Source organism: Oncorhynchus masou, chromosome 4, assembly GCF_036934945.1.
Source record: "Oncorhynchus masou masou isolate Uvic2021 chromosome 4, UVic_Omas_1.1, whole genome shotgun sequence".
Taxonomy (NCBI): Eukaryota; Metazoa; Chordata; class Actinopteri; order Salmoniformes; family Salmonidae; genus Oncorhynchus; species Oncorhynchus masou.
Window position 1 is genome coordinate 15,374,819 of NC_088215.1, and position 19,780 is coordinate 15,394,598.

Below are 19,780 nucleotides of genomic sequence, written 5' to 3' on the forward strand. Positions count from 1 at the left end.
CACACCTCCCACTACCCCCACCCACACATCCCTACAACTCGGCTTCATCTTAACTGTCAACACCTCGCCAAAGCAGGAACCTCTATCTGTGGACTTTGATCTGGCCCTGCTCGCCAAACAGCTTGGGCTAGGACCAGATGAATGATTAGTCTGTCACGTCAGCCCTCCAGTCCTGGAAAAGAAAGAGGAGAGGAAATAAGGGAGGGAGATAGGAGACGAGGGAGGGAGGGAGCAAGGTCAAATAGTGAATGTATACGAGACCTAGGAAGAGAGAGGGGGAGGGACTGAAATATAGAGGGGAGGAGCGGGAGGTAGGGAGAACGAGAGGGAGGGACTGAGATATAGAGGGAGGGACTGAGATATAGAGGCAGGGGTAGGAAGGGAGGGAGGGAGAAAGAGAGGCAGGGACTGAGATATAGAGGGAGGGAGAGGAAGGGAGGGAGGGAGAAAGAGAGGGAGGGACTGAGATATAGAGGGAGGGGGAGGAAGGGAGAAAGAGAGGGAGGGAGGGACTGAGATATAGAGGGAGGTGGAGGACTGTAGGGAGGGAGAAAGAGAGGGGGGGCTGAGATATAGAGGGAGGGGGAGGAAGGGTGGGAGGGAGAAAGAGAGGGAGGGACTGAGATATAGAGGGAGGGACTGAGATATAGAGGGAGGGGCTGAGATATAGAGGGAGGGACTGAGATATAGAGGGAGGGGGAGGACGGGAGAAAGAGAGGGAGGGAGGGACTGAGATATAGAGGGAGGGGGAGGAAGGGAGAAAGAGAGGGAGGGACTGAGATATAGAGGGAGGGGGAGGAAGGGTGGGAGGGAGAAAGAGAGGGAGGGACTGAGATATAGAGGGAGGGACTGAGATATAGAGGGAGGGGCTGAGATATAGAGGGAGGGACTGAGATATAGAGGGAGGGGGAGGACGGGGGAGAAAGAGAGGGAGGGAGGGACTGAGATATAGAGGGAGGGGGAGGAAGGGAGAAAGAGAGGGAGGGACTGAGATATAGAGGGAGGGGGAGGAAGGGAGAAAGAGAGGGAGGGAGGGACTGAGATATAGAGGGAGGGGGAGGACGGGAGGGAGTGAGAAAGAGAGGGAGGGACTGAGATATAGAGGGAGGGGGAGGAAGGGTGGGAGGGAGAAAGAGAGGGAGGGACTGAGATATAGAGGGAGGGACTGAGATATAGAGGGAGGGACTGAGATATAGAGGGAGGGGAGGAAGGGTGGGAGGGAGAAAGAGAGGGAGGGACTGAGATATAGAGGGAGGGACTGAGATAGAGGGAGGGACTGAGATATAGAGGGAGGGGGAGGACGGGAGGGATGGACTGAGATATAGAGGGCGGGGGAGGACGGGAGGGAGGGAGAAAGAGATGGAGGGACTGAGATATAGAGGGAGGGACTGAGATATAGAGGGAGGGGGAGGACGGGAGGGAAGAGGTTGGAGATGTAATGCAGACACCCAGATGATCAGACAAGACCAGAGATAAGGGAGTTGAACTTCCACCCCCTCTGACGACGACTCAAGTTCAGCCGGGCAAACACTATCGCATGCACACACACATACACACACACACACACACACACACACACAAACACACTCACACAAAGATAACTCTCTATGGGTGGTGGTGATATTTCAAGACAATGAGAGGTGTCATAGTTTGTACATTAACTGCAAGTGTGTGTGTGTTTGTGTGTGTGTGTGTGTGTGTGCACGTTTGCATGTGTGGGTGTCATCCCAAACGAAATATCTTAGGTATTTAGGTAAACAACCAACAATTCCATAAATGTATGTAATACTTTTTATTTTTCATTTTTTCAAGACAAAATGGCTGAGTGTAGAGAATAACGCAGACAACCGTTGTTGAAAAAAGAGTGGCATCTCCAAAAGAACAAGAACTCAACAGAAGAGAGTAGAATTCCCAGAAACTGAATGGTGTGGTCAATGACATTTGGTCATTAAAAATACACGTTAAAAACATCAGATATTCAACAAGAGAGAGAAAATGTATTGATTCCTGCTGTGTGTGACTCTGTTTTCAACAAAGTTGTGTATAGTCATAATAAATAGGGACGTTCACTGTTGGAGGCCAAGTTCAAGTTCAGTTCAGAATAATCAGCGTTTAGAACAGACAGGGAGAAAAAGGCTGAAAACCCTAAACGTACCAATGTAGCATTGTCATGTACACAAAACATGTAGCCTACTTTACTGTACCAGCTCAAGTAGGCTTTTCTTTTCCCACCACAGTCATTTCTGTTTTCATTAGAAATGTTTTGCAAATGAGATTTACCACTTAAAAAAAACAAAAACAAAGCACCATGCACTGTTTAGCAATGAAAAATAGACTTAAAATAAAACCGCTAAATTGATTTCCAGATTGATGTCCTTTTTAATCAATTGACTGCATAATGACTGGAATAGTTCTTACTTCATTGATGTGACTGGAATGTGGTCAGGTGGTCGAGAAGAACGGACAGTAGAAAGTTACACTACCAAGAACCCAACAATAGCTTGTGTTACTGCATATAAAATGACAGGAGAGGAAAAAAACATTTTAAAAAACAAAACTGAAAAATAATAGACATATACAACCCCCTGTGTTGCCATGTTGTGGCACATTCCGACAGTACTGCTTGGAAAAGCCATTACATGGCTCCTCTTATCCATAGAACGCCACAACGTTTCAATTTTCAAAAACATACTTAATTTTTGTTCAAGCGTACAAATTATTCACACTATGATAGTATTATCCTGCCAAATTAAGAAAATATATGCGGTGGCAGCTGGTTGGGCATTTTTTTTCTTCAACTACTGAAAAGAGCACATTGGAACCTTTTAAGGAGAACAAGCGAACAGTTGAAAATACAGGCTTCAACATAAATACTACAAGTGCCTACGCTAAGTGAACATTCATTTCAAATACCATTCTAAATACAGGAACAAGTAGACCGTAAATGTGTATTTTAGCATAGGAACATGAGTGTGCATTTTCCTATGTTTTTTAAAGTTCTCTCTATATATTCACATATAATCATAAAATTTCTCGCCGATGAAAATGTTGTTTAACCTGAAGACCTGTGTATAGCAAAAAGGCAAAAAGATGAGTCCTGTTCATTTCATATTCATAATATAGTGATACAATCTTGAGCATAATCATCAAGATTTAACGAGAAACCCAAAAAATATCATCAAAACAATCTTAAATAAAGTCTCCCCTAAAGATATTGAAGTGTTACATTAAAAAACAGAGCTTATTTATTCATTTTTATAAAATTTGTGGTAGGAAAAAAAAATATTGCCCTTTTTGAGCAGCAAGGTTTCTTTCTTTCTTTCTGAAGCAGGAGGGAGTATGGCGGTTCCTGCATTGATACTGTATTACCCAGAGGCCCCAAAAACTGCTAGGCCCCCTGGGAAACAAAATGGCTGGCGACGGTTTCTCGTTTCACTCTTATCTGCATGAAGCAATGACACCACATCAATCGGTCTGCATTAGAGCAAAGATTTCCCTTGAGTGTCCACCTGTAAACTGGGAAAATTGAACAGTGCACATATTTCATCCTGGAAAAAGTCCCAGTTCTTATTATTTTATACTCAACCGACTGTACCTCCGATTAGAGAGACAGATACAGGATCCAAGGCAGAGTGACAAGTGCTTTACCCACAACATTATGAAAGGGGGGTTGATGTAAGTCTGTAAAATCAACACAACAGCGGTAAGGTCTAACGTGTCACCTCAAAGAGCACAAACCGATGTGAAAGATTCAAATCATGTCAACAATTGAGCGGGGGATGTGTTTTACTGAATACACTTCTCAAAATTGTTCTAAATTATTTTTTTTAGACTTTCCAATATCAATTAGTTTAAGAGGCAACATTTCAGCTTTTAGGAAATCTGTTATGACATGCGGAAAAAAAAGAAATAAGAGCTTGTTAAAAAGCTTATAATGCATTTACAAATTAAGAATTGATCCAAATCTGGTCACTCCGTGCCCCCAACCCCACCCCCTTTTCAAAATCAGCCTGACATGTCAGAACTAAGAATAACAAGTCTTCAGGTGCCCAGCCGCCACAGCAACACACTGTCATGGCCGACTCACCGAAGATCCCAGCAACAAGGACAACAACATCGTTTTGTGCTACTTACAAAAAACTGTAAAACTTTTCATTTCAAAACAAAACACTCCAACACATTAAGAGCTTAAGTTTACAGAATTATAACAACTCATTATTACATTTAGTACCCCTATGTAAGGTACCAAACAAAACACAAATAAAACCCTTTATATAAACACCACATAATCCCCAAATAGCATGTAGCTAGCATGCCAGTAAACAGAATGAGCATCTGAAGTATATTATACAATGAGTCAGGCAGATAAAATGATTTACCAGAAATATATATTTTTTGTTTCAACTGGTTCCTTGTGTTTCGCTGGGTCACGGAGGACGATGTCATATTGTACAGGTGCTTGATGCAAGAACCTGTTTTTCCCCCGTTAAACACATGCCCACTAGCTATCGTTTGTAGCTGAATCTCCGAGCTTATAGCAAAAAGGAGGATTAACTAATGCAGGTAAAATACTCCAAGGCACATTTTTTTTGCTTTTTCAAACGATAACTATTCATTTCAAATTGACCACCACTATATCTTCTAAAAGAAAATGTTATGTTGCTAAGCGACTACAGTTTGCTAGGCAAACCCAATTGATATTTTCAACCCAGTAACGGACAGAAAATATTTTGAAAAGATCAGCCAAAATTTGACCCTGCTTTTTGTAGTTCAGGGTTAGACCATTCACATTGCCCACCATGTTTCCAACACCAAACTGTACAAGATATGTAAAACAGTACGTATACGCAGCATGGGGGTTTTCTTCCTCTTATCTTTCTCTTTTTTTAAATCAAAAGTACCAACCAACAGCAACACAATTACAACCAACCAACCAATGAAGGACAATTTTCTCTAAGTAGCCAAAACACACTGAGCATGCCGTCCAGATACAAAAGTACAAAACATGTCAATTATTGCACAATAGAAAGGCTCAAAAGTTTTTGTGTCCGATGCAATAGTATTGCCCCAAATATGGATCAGCTTTTTCAAAGGTACAGGGTTTTTGACTGGTGTCTAACCCCTGTCAGTCTCCCCAGCTTTTGCCATGATTCAGCGAATCAGGGAGCTGCCCTGCCTCCCCTACTCAGTCTTAATTTCCAGGGTGGTTGGCATGGGTTGATCGCTGTGCCACTTCTTCATGTGTTTCTCTAGAGTGCTGTACACACTGAAAGGCATGTGGCAGATTTCACATTTATAAACGTCCTTGCCCATCTGGCCGTGGGTCTTCATGTGGCGAGTGAGCTTGCTGCTCTGGGCGCAGGCGTAGCTGCACAGGTCACACTTGTAGGGCCTCTCTCCCGTGTGGCTGCGCCGGTGCACTGTCAGGTTGCTGCAGTTCTTGAAGATCTTGCCGCAGTACTCGCAAGTGTCGCTCCGCCGGCTGCCATCCTTGGAGCTGGGGCGCCCGCCGCTCCCTGACAGGTGGGGGGTGCTGGCCCCACTCCCCGTCCCGCTGTGGCCCGAGGCCCCGCAGCCGCCGTCCATCTCCTCGGGAGGCGTGGAGTAGCGCAGGCTGCCGTTCTCGGAGGAGTGCTCGGAGGATGTGGCGAAGGGCGATTGTCTGGAGGAGTACTCTCCAAAGCTGAGTAAGGGGTCCTTGAGTTGTCGGGAGGCGGCATAGCCGGCCAGCCACTGGGAGTAGACGTTATCTGTGTTGGGGATGGTGGGCGTGGGAGGATCCAGTTCTTTCTCCACCTTGATACGCTTGGTCATGGTGCTGAGGGACCCGGGGCTCCCCATCAGGAGCTTCCTGGTCAGGGCCTCATTAGAGAGAGGACCCAGGCCATTGGCCGTTGGGGTGGTGCCACAGACCTTGTCGGCCCGGTCCGACTCCAGTGCCAAGTCCTCTTCACAGGCGTCCCGGGGAGTGCTCCGTCGGTGGGGATGGGAGTGGGGGTGGAGGGCCTGGCTGTTCTGGTGGTGCCGGGCTCCTTCCAACAGCAGGCTGAAATGATAATCGGTCTTCTCACCTTCCTCAGTCTCCATCTCTTCCTCTGCCTCCTCTCCTTCTTCCTCCTCTTCCTCCTCTTCTTCCTCGTCTCCCTCTTCCTCTTCATCTCCCTCCTCCTCTTCTTCCTCTTCCTCCTCCTCACCATTCTCAAGCAGCCCGTTGTTCTCACTCTTGAATTTGGCCACCACGGACTTGAGGGCGTTGGTAGCGCTGCCCACCAGGGCGCTGGTGCCTGGGTCGGGTGAGCTGGCGGTGGATAGGCCGTCATCTGACTTGGTGTTGAGGGAGTTCTTCTGAGAGTGCGTCTTCATGTGGCGCTTCAGCTTGCTGGCCTGGGTGCAGGCGTGGTTGCACAGGTGGCATTTGTAGGGCTTCTCTCCTGTGTGGCTGCGCCGGTGCACGATCAGGTTGCTCTGGAACTTGAAGGTCTTCCCGCAGAACTCGCACGACTTGGCCTTGAGCGGCGTGGTAGGCTGGGCCGGGATGGGGGTGGAGCGGAAGCCGGACGAGGGCGACTTGGAGGTGGAGAGGGGAGGCGTGGCCGAGAAGGGGGACTTGGAGTCCGGCTGGAAGGGCTGCAGCAGCCGTTGTATGGGCTTGTTGGGCGACAGGGGCGGGGAGGCCCCCGTGGGGTTACCCGCCAGCTCCCGCAGTCTCCTTGAGAAGTCCATGGCGGGCGGTGGGTCCAGGACCACTGAGTTGAGCCGCATCACCCTGTCGAAGGCACTCGGGTGATGGGTGGCCAGCGCCAGGTTCTCTGGGCTCAGGTGGTGCCGTGGAGGCGGACTAAACAGAGGAGGCGTCCGGGGGTAGCGTCCCTCATGGGGGACAGAGGTGGCCCCTTCCCGGCCAGACCCGGACCCAGGCAATCTCAGCAGACTGAAGGGGCTCCCATCGGCTAGGTGGACACCGTGGAGGGGGGGCTGGGAGGTGCAGTCACCCCCCATCCCAGGCGGGGCGGCTACCCTGGGGGTGAGGGGGCTGCCTGGCTCGCTCTCCAGATAGATGCGGAAGCCGTGGGTGTTCTGGGCGTGCTGGAGCAGGAACCAGGCACTGCTGAACGGATGCTTGCAGGTCGTACACGTGTAACTACTGGGCTCGTCCTTATCTGTGAACAGGAGAGAGAAAGAAGAAGGTTTACGTGACTGAAATAGAATGAGGACCTCTAGGATTGCTAGTCCGTAACACTTCATATTTCAGTTCGACAACAAAGATATCCATTGTCTTTGATAAATAATTCAGCCTCAGTTTTTACCAGCTTAATTAATACACTGAGATTTAAACATGCATTCAATTACACAGCCCATCTAAAACAACACCAGCAACGAGATCTCAATCAGTGTATACAATTTACACAGACGAGGAGGTAATTAGGAATATTTTAAACAATAATTTCATTTCAATGGCCCTTGCACGATGACCTGAGATTTGCCTGACAATGCGTTTGTAATCTCGTTAAACACACTCAACCATCCTCCATAGATGTGTTTAGAGAATTAGAGGGGCTAAAGTAGAACATGTATCTAATGCTGACACATTTACATTTCACATTTTAGTCATTTAGCAGATACTATTAGCCAGAGCGACTTATAGTTAGTGCATTCATCTTAAGATAGATAAGTGGGACAACCACAGCCATAGTAAATACATTTTCCTAAATAGAGTAGCTAACTACAAAGTCAGAGCTAGTAAGGGGGAAAAAAGTTAATGAAATACTTTATAAAAATATACAGTGATGGAAAAAAGTATTTGATCCCCTGCTGATTTTGTATGTTTGCCCACTGACAAAGAAATGATCAGTCTATAATTTTAATGGTAGGTTTATTTGAACAGTGAGAGATAGAATAACAACAAAATCCAGAAAAACGCATGCCAAAAATGTTATACATTTATTTGCATTTTAATGAGGGAAATAAGTATTTGACCCCCTCTCAATCAGAAAGATTTCTGGCTCCCAGGTGTCTTTTATACAGGTAACGAGCTGAGATTAGGGGCACACTCTTAAAGGGAGTGCTACTAATCTCAGTTTGTTACCTGTATAAAAGACACCTGTCCACAGAAGCAATCAATCGGATTCCAAACTCTCCACCATGGCCAAGACCAACGACCTCTCCAAGCATGTCAGGGACAAGATTGTAGACCTACACAAGGCTGGAATGGGCTACAAGACCATCGCCAAGCAGCTTGGTGAGAAGGTGACAACAGTTGGTGCGATTATTGGCAAATGGAAGAAACACAAAAGATCTGTCAATCTCCCTCGGCCTGGTGCTCCATGCAAGATCTCACCTGGTGGAGTTGCAATGATCATGAGAACGGTGAGGAATCAGCCCAGAACTACACGGGAAGATCTTGTCAATGATCTCAAGGCAGCTGGGACCATAGTCATCAACAATTGGTAACACACTACGCCGTGAAGGACTGAAATCCTGCAGCGCCCGCAAGGTCCCCCTGCTTAAGAAAGCACATATACATGCCCGTCTGAAGTTTGCCAATGAACAGCTGAATGATTCAGAGGACAACTGGGCGAAAGTGTTGTAGTCAGATGAGACCAAATGCTGCCTATGACCCCAAGAACACCATCCCCACCGTCAAACATTGAGGTGGAAATATTATGCTTTGGGGGTGTTTTTCTACTAAGGGGACAGGACAACTTCACCGCATCAATGGGACGATGGACGGGGCCATGTACCGTCAAATCTTGGGTGAGAACCTCCTTCCCTCAGCCAGGGCATTGAAAATGGGTCGTGGATAGGTATTCCAGCATGACAATGACCCAAAACCCACGGCCAAGGCAACAAAGGAGTGGCTCAAGAAGAAGCACATTAAGGTCCTGGAGTGGCCTAGCCAGTCTCCAGACCTTAATCCCATAGAAAATCTGTGGAGGGAGTTGCCAAACGTCAGCCTCGAAACCTTAATGACTTAGAGAAGGTCTGCAAAGAGGAGTGGGACAAAATCCCTCCTGAGATGTGTGCAAACCTGGTGGCCAACTAGTCAGGTTTTGCAGAGGGGTCAAATACCTATTTCCCTCATTAAAATGCAAATCAATTTATAACATTTTTGACATGCGTTTTTCTGGATTCTTTTGTTGTTATTCTGTCTCTCACTGTTCAAATAAACCTACCATTAAAATTATAGCCAGATCATTTCTTTGTCAGTGGGCAAACATACAAAATCAGCAGGGGATCAAATACTTTTTACCAGTCAAAAGTTTGGACACACTTACTCATTCCAAGATATATCTTTATTTTTACTATTTTCTACATTGTAGCATATTAGTGAAGACATCAAAACTATGAAATAACACATATGGAATCATGTAGTCACCAAAAAGGTGTTAAACAAATGAAAATATATTTCATATTTGAGATTCTTCAAAGCAACCAGCTTCCTGAGGTGCATTTCAATTAACAGGGGTGCCGTGTTAAATGTTCATTTGTGGAATTTCTTTCATTCTTAACGCGTTTGAGACAATCAGTTGTGTTGTGACAAGGTAGGGGTGGTATACAGAAGATAGCCCTATTTGATAAAAGACCAAGTCCATATTATGGCAAGAACAGCTCAAATAAGCAAAGAGCAACATCAGTCCATCATTACTTTAAGACATGAAGGTCACTGAATCCAGAAAATGTCAAGAACTTAGAAAGGTTCTTCAAGTGCAGTCGCAAAAGCTAAGCGCTATGATGAAACTGTCTCTCATGAGGACCTCCACAGGAAAGGAAGACCCAGAGTTAACTCTGCTGCAGAGGATAAGTTCATTACAGTTACCAGCCCAAATAACTGCTGCACAGAGTTCAAGTAACAGACACATCTCAACATCAACTGTTCAGAGGAGACTGTGTGAATCAGGCCTTCATGGTAGAATTGCTGAAAAGAAACCACTACTAAAGGACACCAATAATAATAAGAGACTTTCTTTAGCCAAGAAACACGAGCAATGAACATTAGACCGGTGGAAATCGATCCCTTGATCTGATGAGTCTGAATGTTTGATTTTTGTGTAGGTGAACGGATGATCTCCGCATATGTGGGTCCCACCGTGAAGCATGGAGGAGGAGGTGTGATGGTGTGGGGGTGCTTTGCTGTTGACACTGTCGGTGACAAAAAAGGAGAGAGCCAGAGAATGATTTGAGGGTGGTGCTATGAAAATGCATTTCATGTATTATTATTCTATTGGGATAGTTTCATGGTTTACAGCTTGATTTGAAATCCTCTCAGGTGAATAGAAAAGAAGAATAGAGAAAAGAGAAGTGAGATATGCAAAGTAAGTAGCACATTCTCTACAACACTCCTCAAATGTGCCTCTTCTCTTTCATCTCTGCTTTCGTTTCTTCTCTCCTTTTGTTTCTTTTTTTTGTTTTGTTTTATCTGTCAGACAGGCAGGCAGACACTTAACCAAAAACATGAATGTGCTGCCAGCTATAAAGATTAGCCGTTGCTAAGATGGCGGACGGGGCAGAAGCCCAGCCTTGCTGTACCCCACTGTGGCTGTCGAGGCTAGGGGTGAGGAGGACACTGTGCAGGCTGGGCTCCTGCTGCTAGAGCAGCCTGAAGGAGGAGAAGAATGCGATGAAAAACAGATTCTCACGTGTCGGCCTCCCTGCCATCCTGGCCCTCTCATGACAATCCCACGTAAAGAGTCACTCTTTAATATGTACGGCCCTTGTCAATGATATAGTTATACGCATTGATCCATTCATCCCTCAGCTTTATAGCAAACTGAGTGGGGCTGCCATTTTGTTGTTTTTCAAATCAAGGGTTGGGCCTTTAAAGGCCAGCAAGCAACAGGGAAATGTGCATCCAATCAAAGGCAGCTCCACAGAACATTTTTTTTCCACTGAAAAGAGATCTGGGGGGCTGGCAAATTATGGATCGTTACAATCCGCAAAAATTACAGTTAATTGCTGCCACCTGCAAGGGGCTCTGACCTCCTATGGATTTTTTCCATCATAAAAAGGCAATTTGCCCACGTTCTGCCTTTCCACATATACTCACATATAAAAATGCACTGCGTTTTTTGGGGGTCATTATATTGATGTAGTGGAGGTGTAGCAGCCTATACACCTTATGTAAAATTTGATTTGATTTGATTTACATCTTGTGTATTTCCAACATGTTTTTTTACTGAATGAAACCAAAGGCCCACATTACTCTTAAAATGTTCCTTTACAACCAAGCTTTGTGGTCTAGTTCTGCTTGGATTTTACGGTGATCTGCAACCCTTCCCTGACAACACATGCCACCCTACAGTCTCCCTATGTGGGGAAACTGATGTTGTTGAAAAGGACGAGGCAGGAGGAGAACGGCTCACGTGGGGTATACACCTTCTCTTCCTCTGAGGCCTTCACCTTCTCTTCCTCTGAGGCCTTCACCTTCTCTTCCTCTGAGGCCTTCACCTGTCTATCTGTCGGAGGAGGATCGAGGCACACGCGTGGGGTATACACCTTCTCTTCCTCTGAGGCCTTCACCTGTCTATCTGTCGGAGGAGGATCGAGGCACACGCGTGGGGTATACACCTTCTCTTCCTCTGAGGCCTTCACCTGTCTATCTGCCGGAGGAGGATCGAGGCACACGCGTGGGGTAGCGCGGCGTGAAGGTGCCAGGCGTGAAGGTGCCATTCGCAATGGCTGCCTGAGACGACAGTCGTGAAGGACAGCGGAGCGACACAACACAGCCGGCCCCTAATCATTTGCCTATACATCAGAAACATCCATCTCTTGCTGTGCAATCATCTGGTCCAGATGACGTTTGTAAACCTCCCTGCTCACGAAACGACAACACAGAACAGTGTGGATAATTGATGCCCTCGTCATATTGATTGGCACCGAGCTGGACCAATGTGACGTACCCATTCCCACCCGCCTGTCCGGCAGACACAAAACAACAAAAAGAAGATATCTAAATTGGCCTTGACTAGACTATGGGTGCTTCTCAAATGGAACTCTATTCCCTATATAGTATTGACCAGGGCCCATAGGGGGCCATTTGGCACGCAGCCTATCCCTCTCTAATGATCTCGGCTCAAAGGGCAGGACAGCGTGTGAGGAAGCAGAGAAACACGTCCTGACAGGGCATTTGATGGCCTTGAAGATTATAAAAAGGGAAGGAATATGTGAGCTTGGGGGAATTATCTTCTGAAATTTCTCTAGTCCTCCAATGGAAAGAAAAAGCAGAGAACCCTTTCAGCGAGCGGTCTCCAGATTCTTGAAGCTCTAAAGCTAAAACTAAGTCGAGGTCCCTTTGAAATAGGACCAGGAGAGGAGAGACTGGGCTGAAACCAAGGTTGGGGAGAAGGATTACAGAGATAGGGGGGAGGAGAGAGAGAAAGAGAGAGAGAAAGAGAATAGAAGAGATGGAGAGAGAGAGCGAGAGAGAGGGGGGAGAGAGAGAGAGAGAGGGGGGGAGAGAGAAAGAGAATAGAAGAGATGGAGAGAGGGAGCGAGAGAGAGGGGGGGAGAGAGAGAGAGAGGGGGGGGAGAGAGAAAGAGAATAGAAGAGATGGGTAGAGGGAGCGCGGGAGAGCGAGAAAGCAAGAACGAAAAGAGGAAGAACAGAAAAAGAGGATAACAAGCCTACCAAGGACATTGCAGCTCGTCGCAACACAAAGCAGAAGAGGGCTATTACAGTGTCTTCCTCTGTACAATGCACTGCTATCACCAGAGAATATGATCCTCAGCCATGCAAAGAGCACAAGGACAAATGTTAAACAGCAAGATATTGCCCATATGGCCCATTCGGCAGGATCACATGTATTCCAATACTGTCTCAGCCAGTCAGACAGAAGGAGACAAGGCCGGGCTAGACAAAGCAATAGTGATGGGATGATTAGAAACAGCCTAGTCTAGGGAGGTACTGCAGCCTGCAGCTACTTTGTACACGCAGATCCAGACCCTCTCATTGTTCCTCTGTTGCAATATGCACCTCCACACCCCCTACTCCCAACCCTCCGCCCCCGTAACCCCTCACCCCTCACCCCCCTACACCAGTGTCAGTATCAGCCAGACCCCCTCCACCCCAACTGAACCCCTAACACTCAAACACAGCGACACACAAACAACAGCCGTTGGCTACAATCAACAATGACCTTGAACCCTGAGGTAACAAGTTCACAACGCCACGGTAACAACTCTCCGCCCCCAAGCCAACTTTCTACTGTTCCTGCAAGGACTTGACTTTTCCACCATTTTCTGTTGTTCTTGACCAACCTCTGCTAAGTCTCTCTCTCCTCCTCCCGACCGTCCCAACTGGCTCTCACAGATATCGGTCATTGATTTAATGGAGGAATGTTGTTATAGGATTAGCAAGGCATCGGAGGAGGAGAGAGAGAGCCAGGAGAACACTGTACGTCAGCTCTGCCATTTTGGACTTCCACCTGAAAAGTGATTATACTAATAACGGTCCCTGCCAATATTCCTAAGTGTTTCTGGGTGTTGGTAGGAGTGATCGGGGAGGATATGGAGACCTCTTCAGAGTGCTGTGATAGAAAGTGTAAATGTGACTACTAGTCTGTTCATGTCATTTGTGGATTCATGGACAAGAGACTGGTGATGGAGGAGGATGGGGGGGGGGGGTCCAGTCTGCCATTAGCTTTCCCATGTGTGTGTCTGCCCTCTCTCCATCAGTATTCACCCCAACGCGGTGTGTCCCAGGTGGTCGCGGCCCTGCTCTCTCTCTCTCTCACACACACACACACACACACACACACACACACACACACACACACACACACACACACACACACACACACACACACACACACACACACACACACACACATGCCTTTGTCCCAGGCCAGACTACTTTGTGGTGCACTGAGCCACTGGCCACCAACAAAGAGCCTGTTTGACCAACACTAGTTCTTAAACAAGGCCTGATGCAGGAAATGCGGAATACCAACGAGAAAACACAGTGAGGGAGAAGAGAGAAGGGGAGAGCTATCCGTGGTCTATTCCAGGTTTCGGGGATTCCAGGTTTGAAAAACAGACATTAGTGTGGCAACAGCAAGGTTCAGTCAGACTGCTAACCCACTGACTACACACATCAAACGGAAAGGAAAGAAGAGAGTCTGAGACAGAAGAGAGAGAGAGAGAGAGAGAGAGAGAGAGAGAGAGAGAGAGAGAGAGAGAGAGAGAGAGAGAGAGAGAGAGAGAGAGAGAGAGAGAGAGAGAGAGAGAGAGAGAGCATGCATGCAGAAAAAGACAGACTAGGCACATCCCAAGGAAAGAAAAGAGTCAGAGAGAGAGAGAGACCGAGACAGAAAGAAAGAACTGACATGAAGGGAGATTTACTGTGAGATAACGGACTACGTGAAGCCTGGTGGTCTTTGGTTTGGGCACTAGCTCTGTCTAGCTGTGTACTGTGCCAGTAAGTAATGTGTTCTGTGTTGGTGAGACTCTCAAATCACTTTCATACTTATTACGTTTCCACAGTCATGAAAGATGATAGGAGCAGCCAGAACCGGGAATGTGTTTCTCTGATCCACTAGAACCATTAGAGACAGATGATAGGAGCAGCCAGAACCGGGACTGTGTTTCTCTGACCCACTAGAACCATTAGAGACAGATGATAGGAGCAGCCAGAACCGGGACTGTGTTTCTCTGACCCACTAGAACCATTAGAGACAGATGATAGGAGCAGCCAGAACCGGGACTGTGTTTCTCTGACCCACTAGAACCATTAGAGACAGATGATAGGAGCAGCCAGAACCGGGACTGTGTTTCTCTGATCCACTAGAACCATTAGAGACAGTTGATAGGAGCAGCCAGAACCGGGACTGTGTTTCTCTGATCCACTAGAACCATTAGAGACAGATGATAGGAGCAGCCAGAACCGGGACTGTGTTTCTCTGACCCACTAGAACCATTAGAGACAGATGATAGGAGCAGCCAGAACCGGGACTGTGTTTCTCTGATCCACTAGAACCATTAGAGACAGTTGATAGGAGCAGCCAGAACCGGGACTGTGTTTCTCTGATCCACTAGAACCATTAGAGACAGATGATAGGAGCAGCCAGGACCGGGACTGTGTTTCTCTGACCACCTAGAACCATTAGAGACAGATGATAGGAGCAGCCAGAACCGGGACTGTGTTTCTCTGACCCACTAGAACCATTAGAGACAGATGATAGGAGCAGCCAGAACCGGGACTGTGTTTCTCTGACCCACTAGAACCATTAGAGACAGATGATAGGAGCAGCCAGAACCGGGACTGTGTTTCTCTGACCCACTAGAACCATTAGAGACAGATGATAGGAGCAGCCAGAACCGGGACTGTGTTTCTCTGACCCACTAGAACCATTAGAGACAGATGATAGGAGCAGCCAGAACCGGGACTGTGTTTCTCTGACCCACTAGAACCATTAGAGACAGATGATAGGAGCAGCCAGAACCGGGACTGTGTTATTCTGACCCACTAGAACCATTAGAGACAGATGATAGGAGCAGCCAGAACCGGGACGGTGTTTCTCTGACCACCTAGAACAATTAGAGACAGATGATAGGAGCAGCCAGAACCGGGACTGTGTTTCTCTGACCCACTAGAACCATTAGAGACAGATGATAGGAGCAGCCAGGACCGGGACTGTGTTTCTCTGACCCACTAGAACCATTAGAGACAGATGATAGGAGCAGCCAGAACCGGGACTGTGTTTCTCTGACCCACTAGAACCATTAGAGACAGATGATAGGAGCAGCCAGAACCGGGACTGTGTTTCTCTGACCACCTAGAACAATTAGAGACAGATGATAGGAGTAGCCAGAACCGGGACTGTGTTTCTCTGACCCACTAGAACCATTAGAGACAGATGATAGGAGCAGCCAGAACCGGGACTGTGTTTCTCTGACCCACTAGAACCATTAGAGACAGATGATAGGAGCAGCCAGGACCGGGACTGTGTTTCTCTGACCCACTAGAACCATTAGAGACAGATGATAGGAGCAGCCAGAACCGGGACTGTGTTTCTCTGATCCACTAGAACCATTAGAGACAGTTGATAGGAGCAGCCAGAACCGGGACTGTGTTTCTCTGATCCACTAGAACCATTAGAGACAGATGATAGGAGCAGCCAGGACCGGGACTGTGTTTCTCTGACCACCTAGAACCATTAGAGACAGATGATAGGAGCAGCCAGAACCGGGACTGTGTTATTCTGACCCACTAGAACCATTAGAGACAGATGATAGGAGCAGCCAGAACCGGGACGGTGTTTCTCTGACCACCTAGAACAATTAGAGACAGATGATAGGAGCAGCCAGAACCGGGACTGTGTTTCTCTGACCCACTAGAACCATTAGAGACAGATGATAGGAGCAGCCAGGACCGGGACTGTGTTTCTCTGACCCACTAGAACCATTAGAGACAGATGATAGGAGCAGCCAGAACCGGGACTGTGTTTCTCTGACCCACTAGAACCATTAGAGACAGATGATAGGAGCAGCCAGAACCGGGACTGTGTTTCTCTGACCACCTAGAACAATTAGAGACAGATGATAGGAGTAGCCAGAACCGGGACTGTGTTTCTCTGACCCACTAGAACCATTAGAGACAGATGATAGGAGCAGCCAGAACCGGGACTGTGTTTCTCTGACCCACTAGAACCATTAGAGACAGATGATAGGAGCAGCCAGAACCGGGACTGTGTTTCTCTGACCCACTAGAACCATTAGAGACAGATGATAGGAGCAGCCAGGACCGGGACTGTGTTTCTCTGACCCACTAGAACCATTAGAGACAGATGATAGGAGCAGCCAGAACCGGGACTGTGTTTCTCTGACCCACTAGAACCATTAGAGACAGATGATAGGAGCAGCCAGGACCGGGACTCTGTTTCTCTGACCCACTAGAACCATTAGAGACAGATGATAGGAGCAGCCAGAACCGGGACGGTGTTTCTCTGACCCACTAGAACAATTAGAGACAGATGATAGGAGCATCCAGAACCGGGACTGTGTTTCTCTGACCACCTAGAACCACTAGAGACAGATGATAGGAGCAGCCAGAACCGGGACTGTGTTTCTCTGATCCACTAGAACCATTAGAGACAGATGATAGGAGCAGCCAGAACCGGGACTGTGTTTCTCTGACCCACTAGAACCATTAGAGACAGATGATAGGAGCAGCCAGAACCGGGACTGTGTTTCTCTGACCCACTAGAACCATTAGAGACAGATGATAGGAGCAGCCAGAACCGGGACTGTGTTTCTCTGACCACCTAGAACCATTAGAGACAGATGATAGGAGCAGCCAGAACCGGGACTGTGTTTCTCTGACCCACTAGAACCATTAGAGACAGATGATAGGAGCAGCCAGAACCGGGACTGTGTTTCTCTGACGCACTAGAACCATTAGAGACAGATGATAGGAGCAGCCAGAACCGGGACTGTGTTTCTCTGACCCACTAGAACCATTAGAGACAGATGATAGGAGCAGCCAGAACCGGGACTGTGTTATTCTGACCCACTAGAACCATTAGAGACAGATGATAGGAGCAGCCAGAACCGGGACGGTGTTTCTCTGACCCACTAGAACCATTAGAGACAGATGATAGGAGCAGCCAGAACCGGGACTGTGTTTCTCTGACCCACTAGAACCATTAGAGACAGATGATAGGAGCAGCCAGGACCGGGACTGTGTTTCTCTGACCCACTAGAACCATTAGAGACAGATGATAGGAGCAGCCAGAACCGGGACTGTGTTTCTCTGACCCACTAGAACCATTAGAGACAGATGATAGGAGCAGCCAGAACCGGGACTGTGTTTCTCTGACCATCTAGAACAATTAGAGACAGATGATAGGAGTAGCCAGAACCGGGACTGTGTTTCTCTGACCCACTAGAACCATTAGAGACAGATGATAGGAGCAGCCAGAACCGGGACTGTGTTTCTCTGACCCACTAGAACCATTAGAGACAGATGATAGGAGCAGCCAGGACCGGGACTGTGTTTCTCTGACCCACTAGAACCATTAGAGACAGATGATAGGAGCAGCCAGAACCGGGACTGTGTTTCTCTGACCCACTAGAACCATTAGAGACAGATGATAGGAGCAGCCAGGACCGGGACTGTGTTTCTCTGACCCACTAGAACCATTAGAGACAGATGATAGGAGCATCCAGAACCGGGACTGTGTTTCTCTGACCACCTAGAACCACTAGAGACAGATGATAGGAGCAGCCAGAACCGGGACTGTGTTTCTCTGATCCACTAGAACCATTAGAGACAGATGATAGGAGCAGCCAGCACCGGGACTGTGTTTCTCTGACCACCTAGAACCATTAGAGACAGATGATAGGAGTAGCCAGAACCGGGACTGTGTTTCTCTGACCCACTAGAACCATTAGAGACAGATGATAGGAGCAGCCAGAACCGGGACTGTGTTTCTCTGACCCACTAGAACCATTAGAGACAGATGATAGGAGCAGCCAGAACCGGGACTGTGTTTCTCTGACCACCTAGAACCATTAGAGACAGATGATAGGAGCAGCCAGAACCGGGACTGTGTTTCTCTGACCCACTAGAACCATTAGAGACAGATGATAGGAGCAGCCAGAACCAGGACTGTGTTTCTCTGACGCACTAGAACCATTAGAGACAGATGATAGGAGCAGCCAGAACCGGGACTGTGTTTCTCTGACCCACTAGAACAATTAGAGACAGATGATAGGAGCAGCCAGAACCGGGACTGTGTTTCTCTGACCCACTAGAACCATTAGAGACAGATGATAGGAGCAACCAGAACCGGGACTGTGTTTTTCTGATCCACTAGAACCATTAGAGACCGATGATAGGAGCAGCCAGAACCGGGAATGTGTTTCTCTGACCCACTAGAACCATTAGAGACAGATGATAGGAGAAGCCAGAACCGGGACTGTGTTTCTCTGACCCACTAGAACCATTAGAGACAGATGATAGGAGCAGCCAGGACCGGGACTGTGTTTCTCTGACCCACTAGAACCATTAGAGACAGATGATAGAAGCAGCCAGAACCGGGACTGTGTTTCTCTGACCCACTAGAACCATTAGAGACAGATGATAGGAGCAGCCAGGACCGGGACTCTGTTTCTCTGACCCACTAGAACCATTAGAGACAGATGATAGGAGCAGCCAGAACCGGGACGGTGTTTCTCTGACCCACTAGAACAATTAGAGACAGATGATAGGAGCAGCCAGAACCGGGACTGTGTTTCTCTGACCCACTAGAACCATTAGAGACAGATGATAGGAGCAGCCAGAACCGGGACTGTGTTTCTCTGACCCACTAGAACCATTAGAGACAGATGATAGGAGCATCCAGAACCGGGACTGTGTTTCTCTGACCACCTAGAACCACTAGAGACAGATGATAGGAGCAGCCAGAACCGGGACTGTGTTTCTCTGATCCACTAGAACCATTAGAGACAGATGATAGGAGCAGCCAGAACCGGGACTGTGTTTCTCTGACCCACTAGAACCATTAGAGACAGATGATAGGAGCAGCCAGAACCGGGACTGTGTTTCTCTGACCCACTAGAACCATTAGAGACAGATGATAGGAGCAGCCAGAACCGGGACTGTGTTTCTCTGACCACCTAGAACCATTAGAGACAGATGATAGGAGCAGCCAGAACCGGGACTGTGTTTCTCTGACCCACTAGAACCATTAGAGACAGATGATAGGAGCAGCCAGAACCGGGACTGTGTTTCTCTGACCCACTAGAACCATTAGAGACAGATGATAGGAGCAGCCAGGACCGG

General features: G+C 47.6%; 1 protein-coding gene across 1 annotated transcript in view; it reads right to left on the reverse strand.

Annotated features, from left to right (window-relative positions):
• Positions 1–1,773: 1,773 nt before the first annotated feature.
• LOC135524447 (B-cell lymphoma/leukemia 11A-like) overlaps positions 1,774–19,780 on the reverse strand; it is a 67,987-nt gene continuing 49,980 nt past the window's right edge. Inside the window, exon 3 of the mRNA XM_064951993.1 lies at positions 1,774–7,160. Coding sequence (XP_064808065.1) covers positions 5,182–7,160 — 1,979 coding nt within the window. The 3' untranslated portion in view covers positions 1,774–5,181. The remainder of the gene's footprint in view (positions 7,161–19,780) is intronic.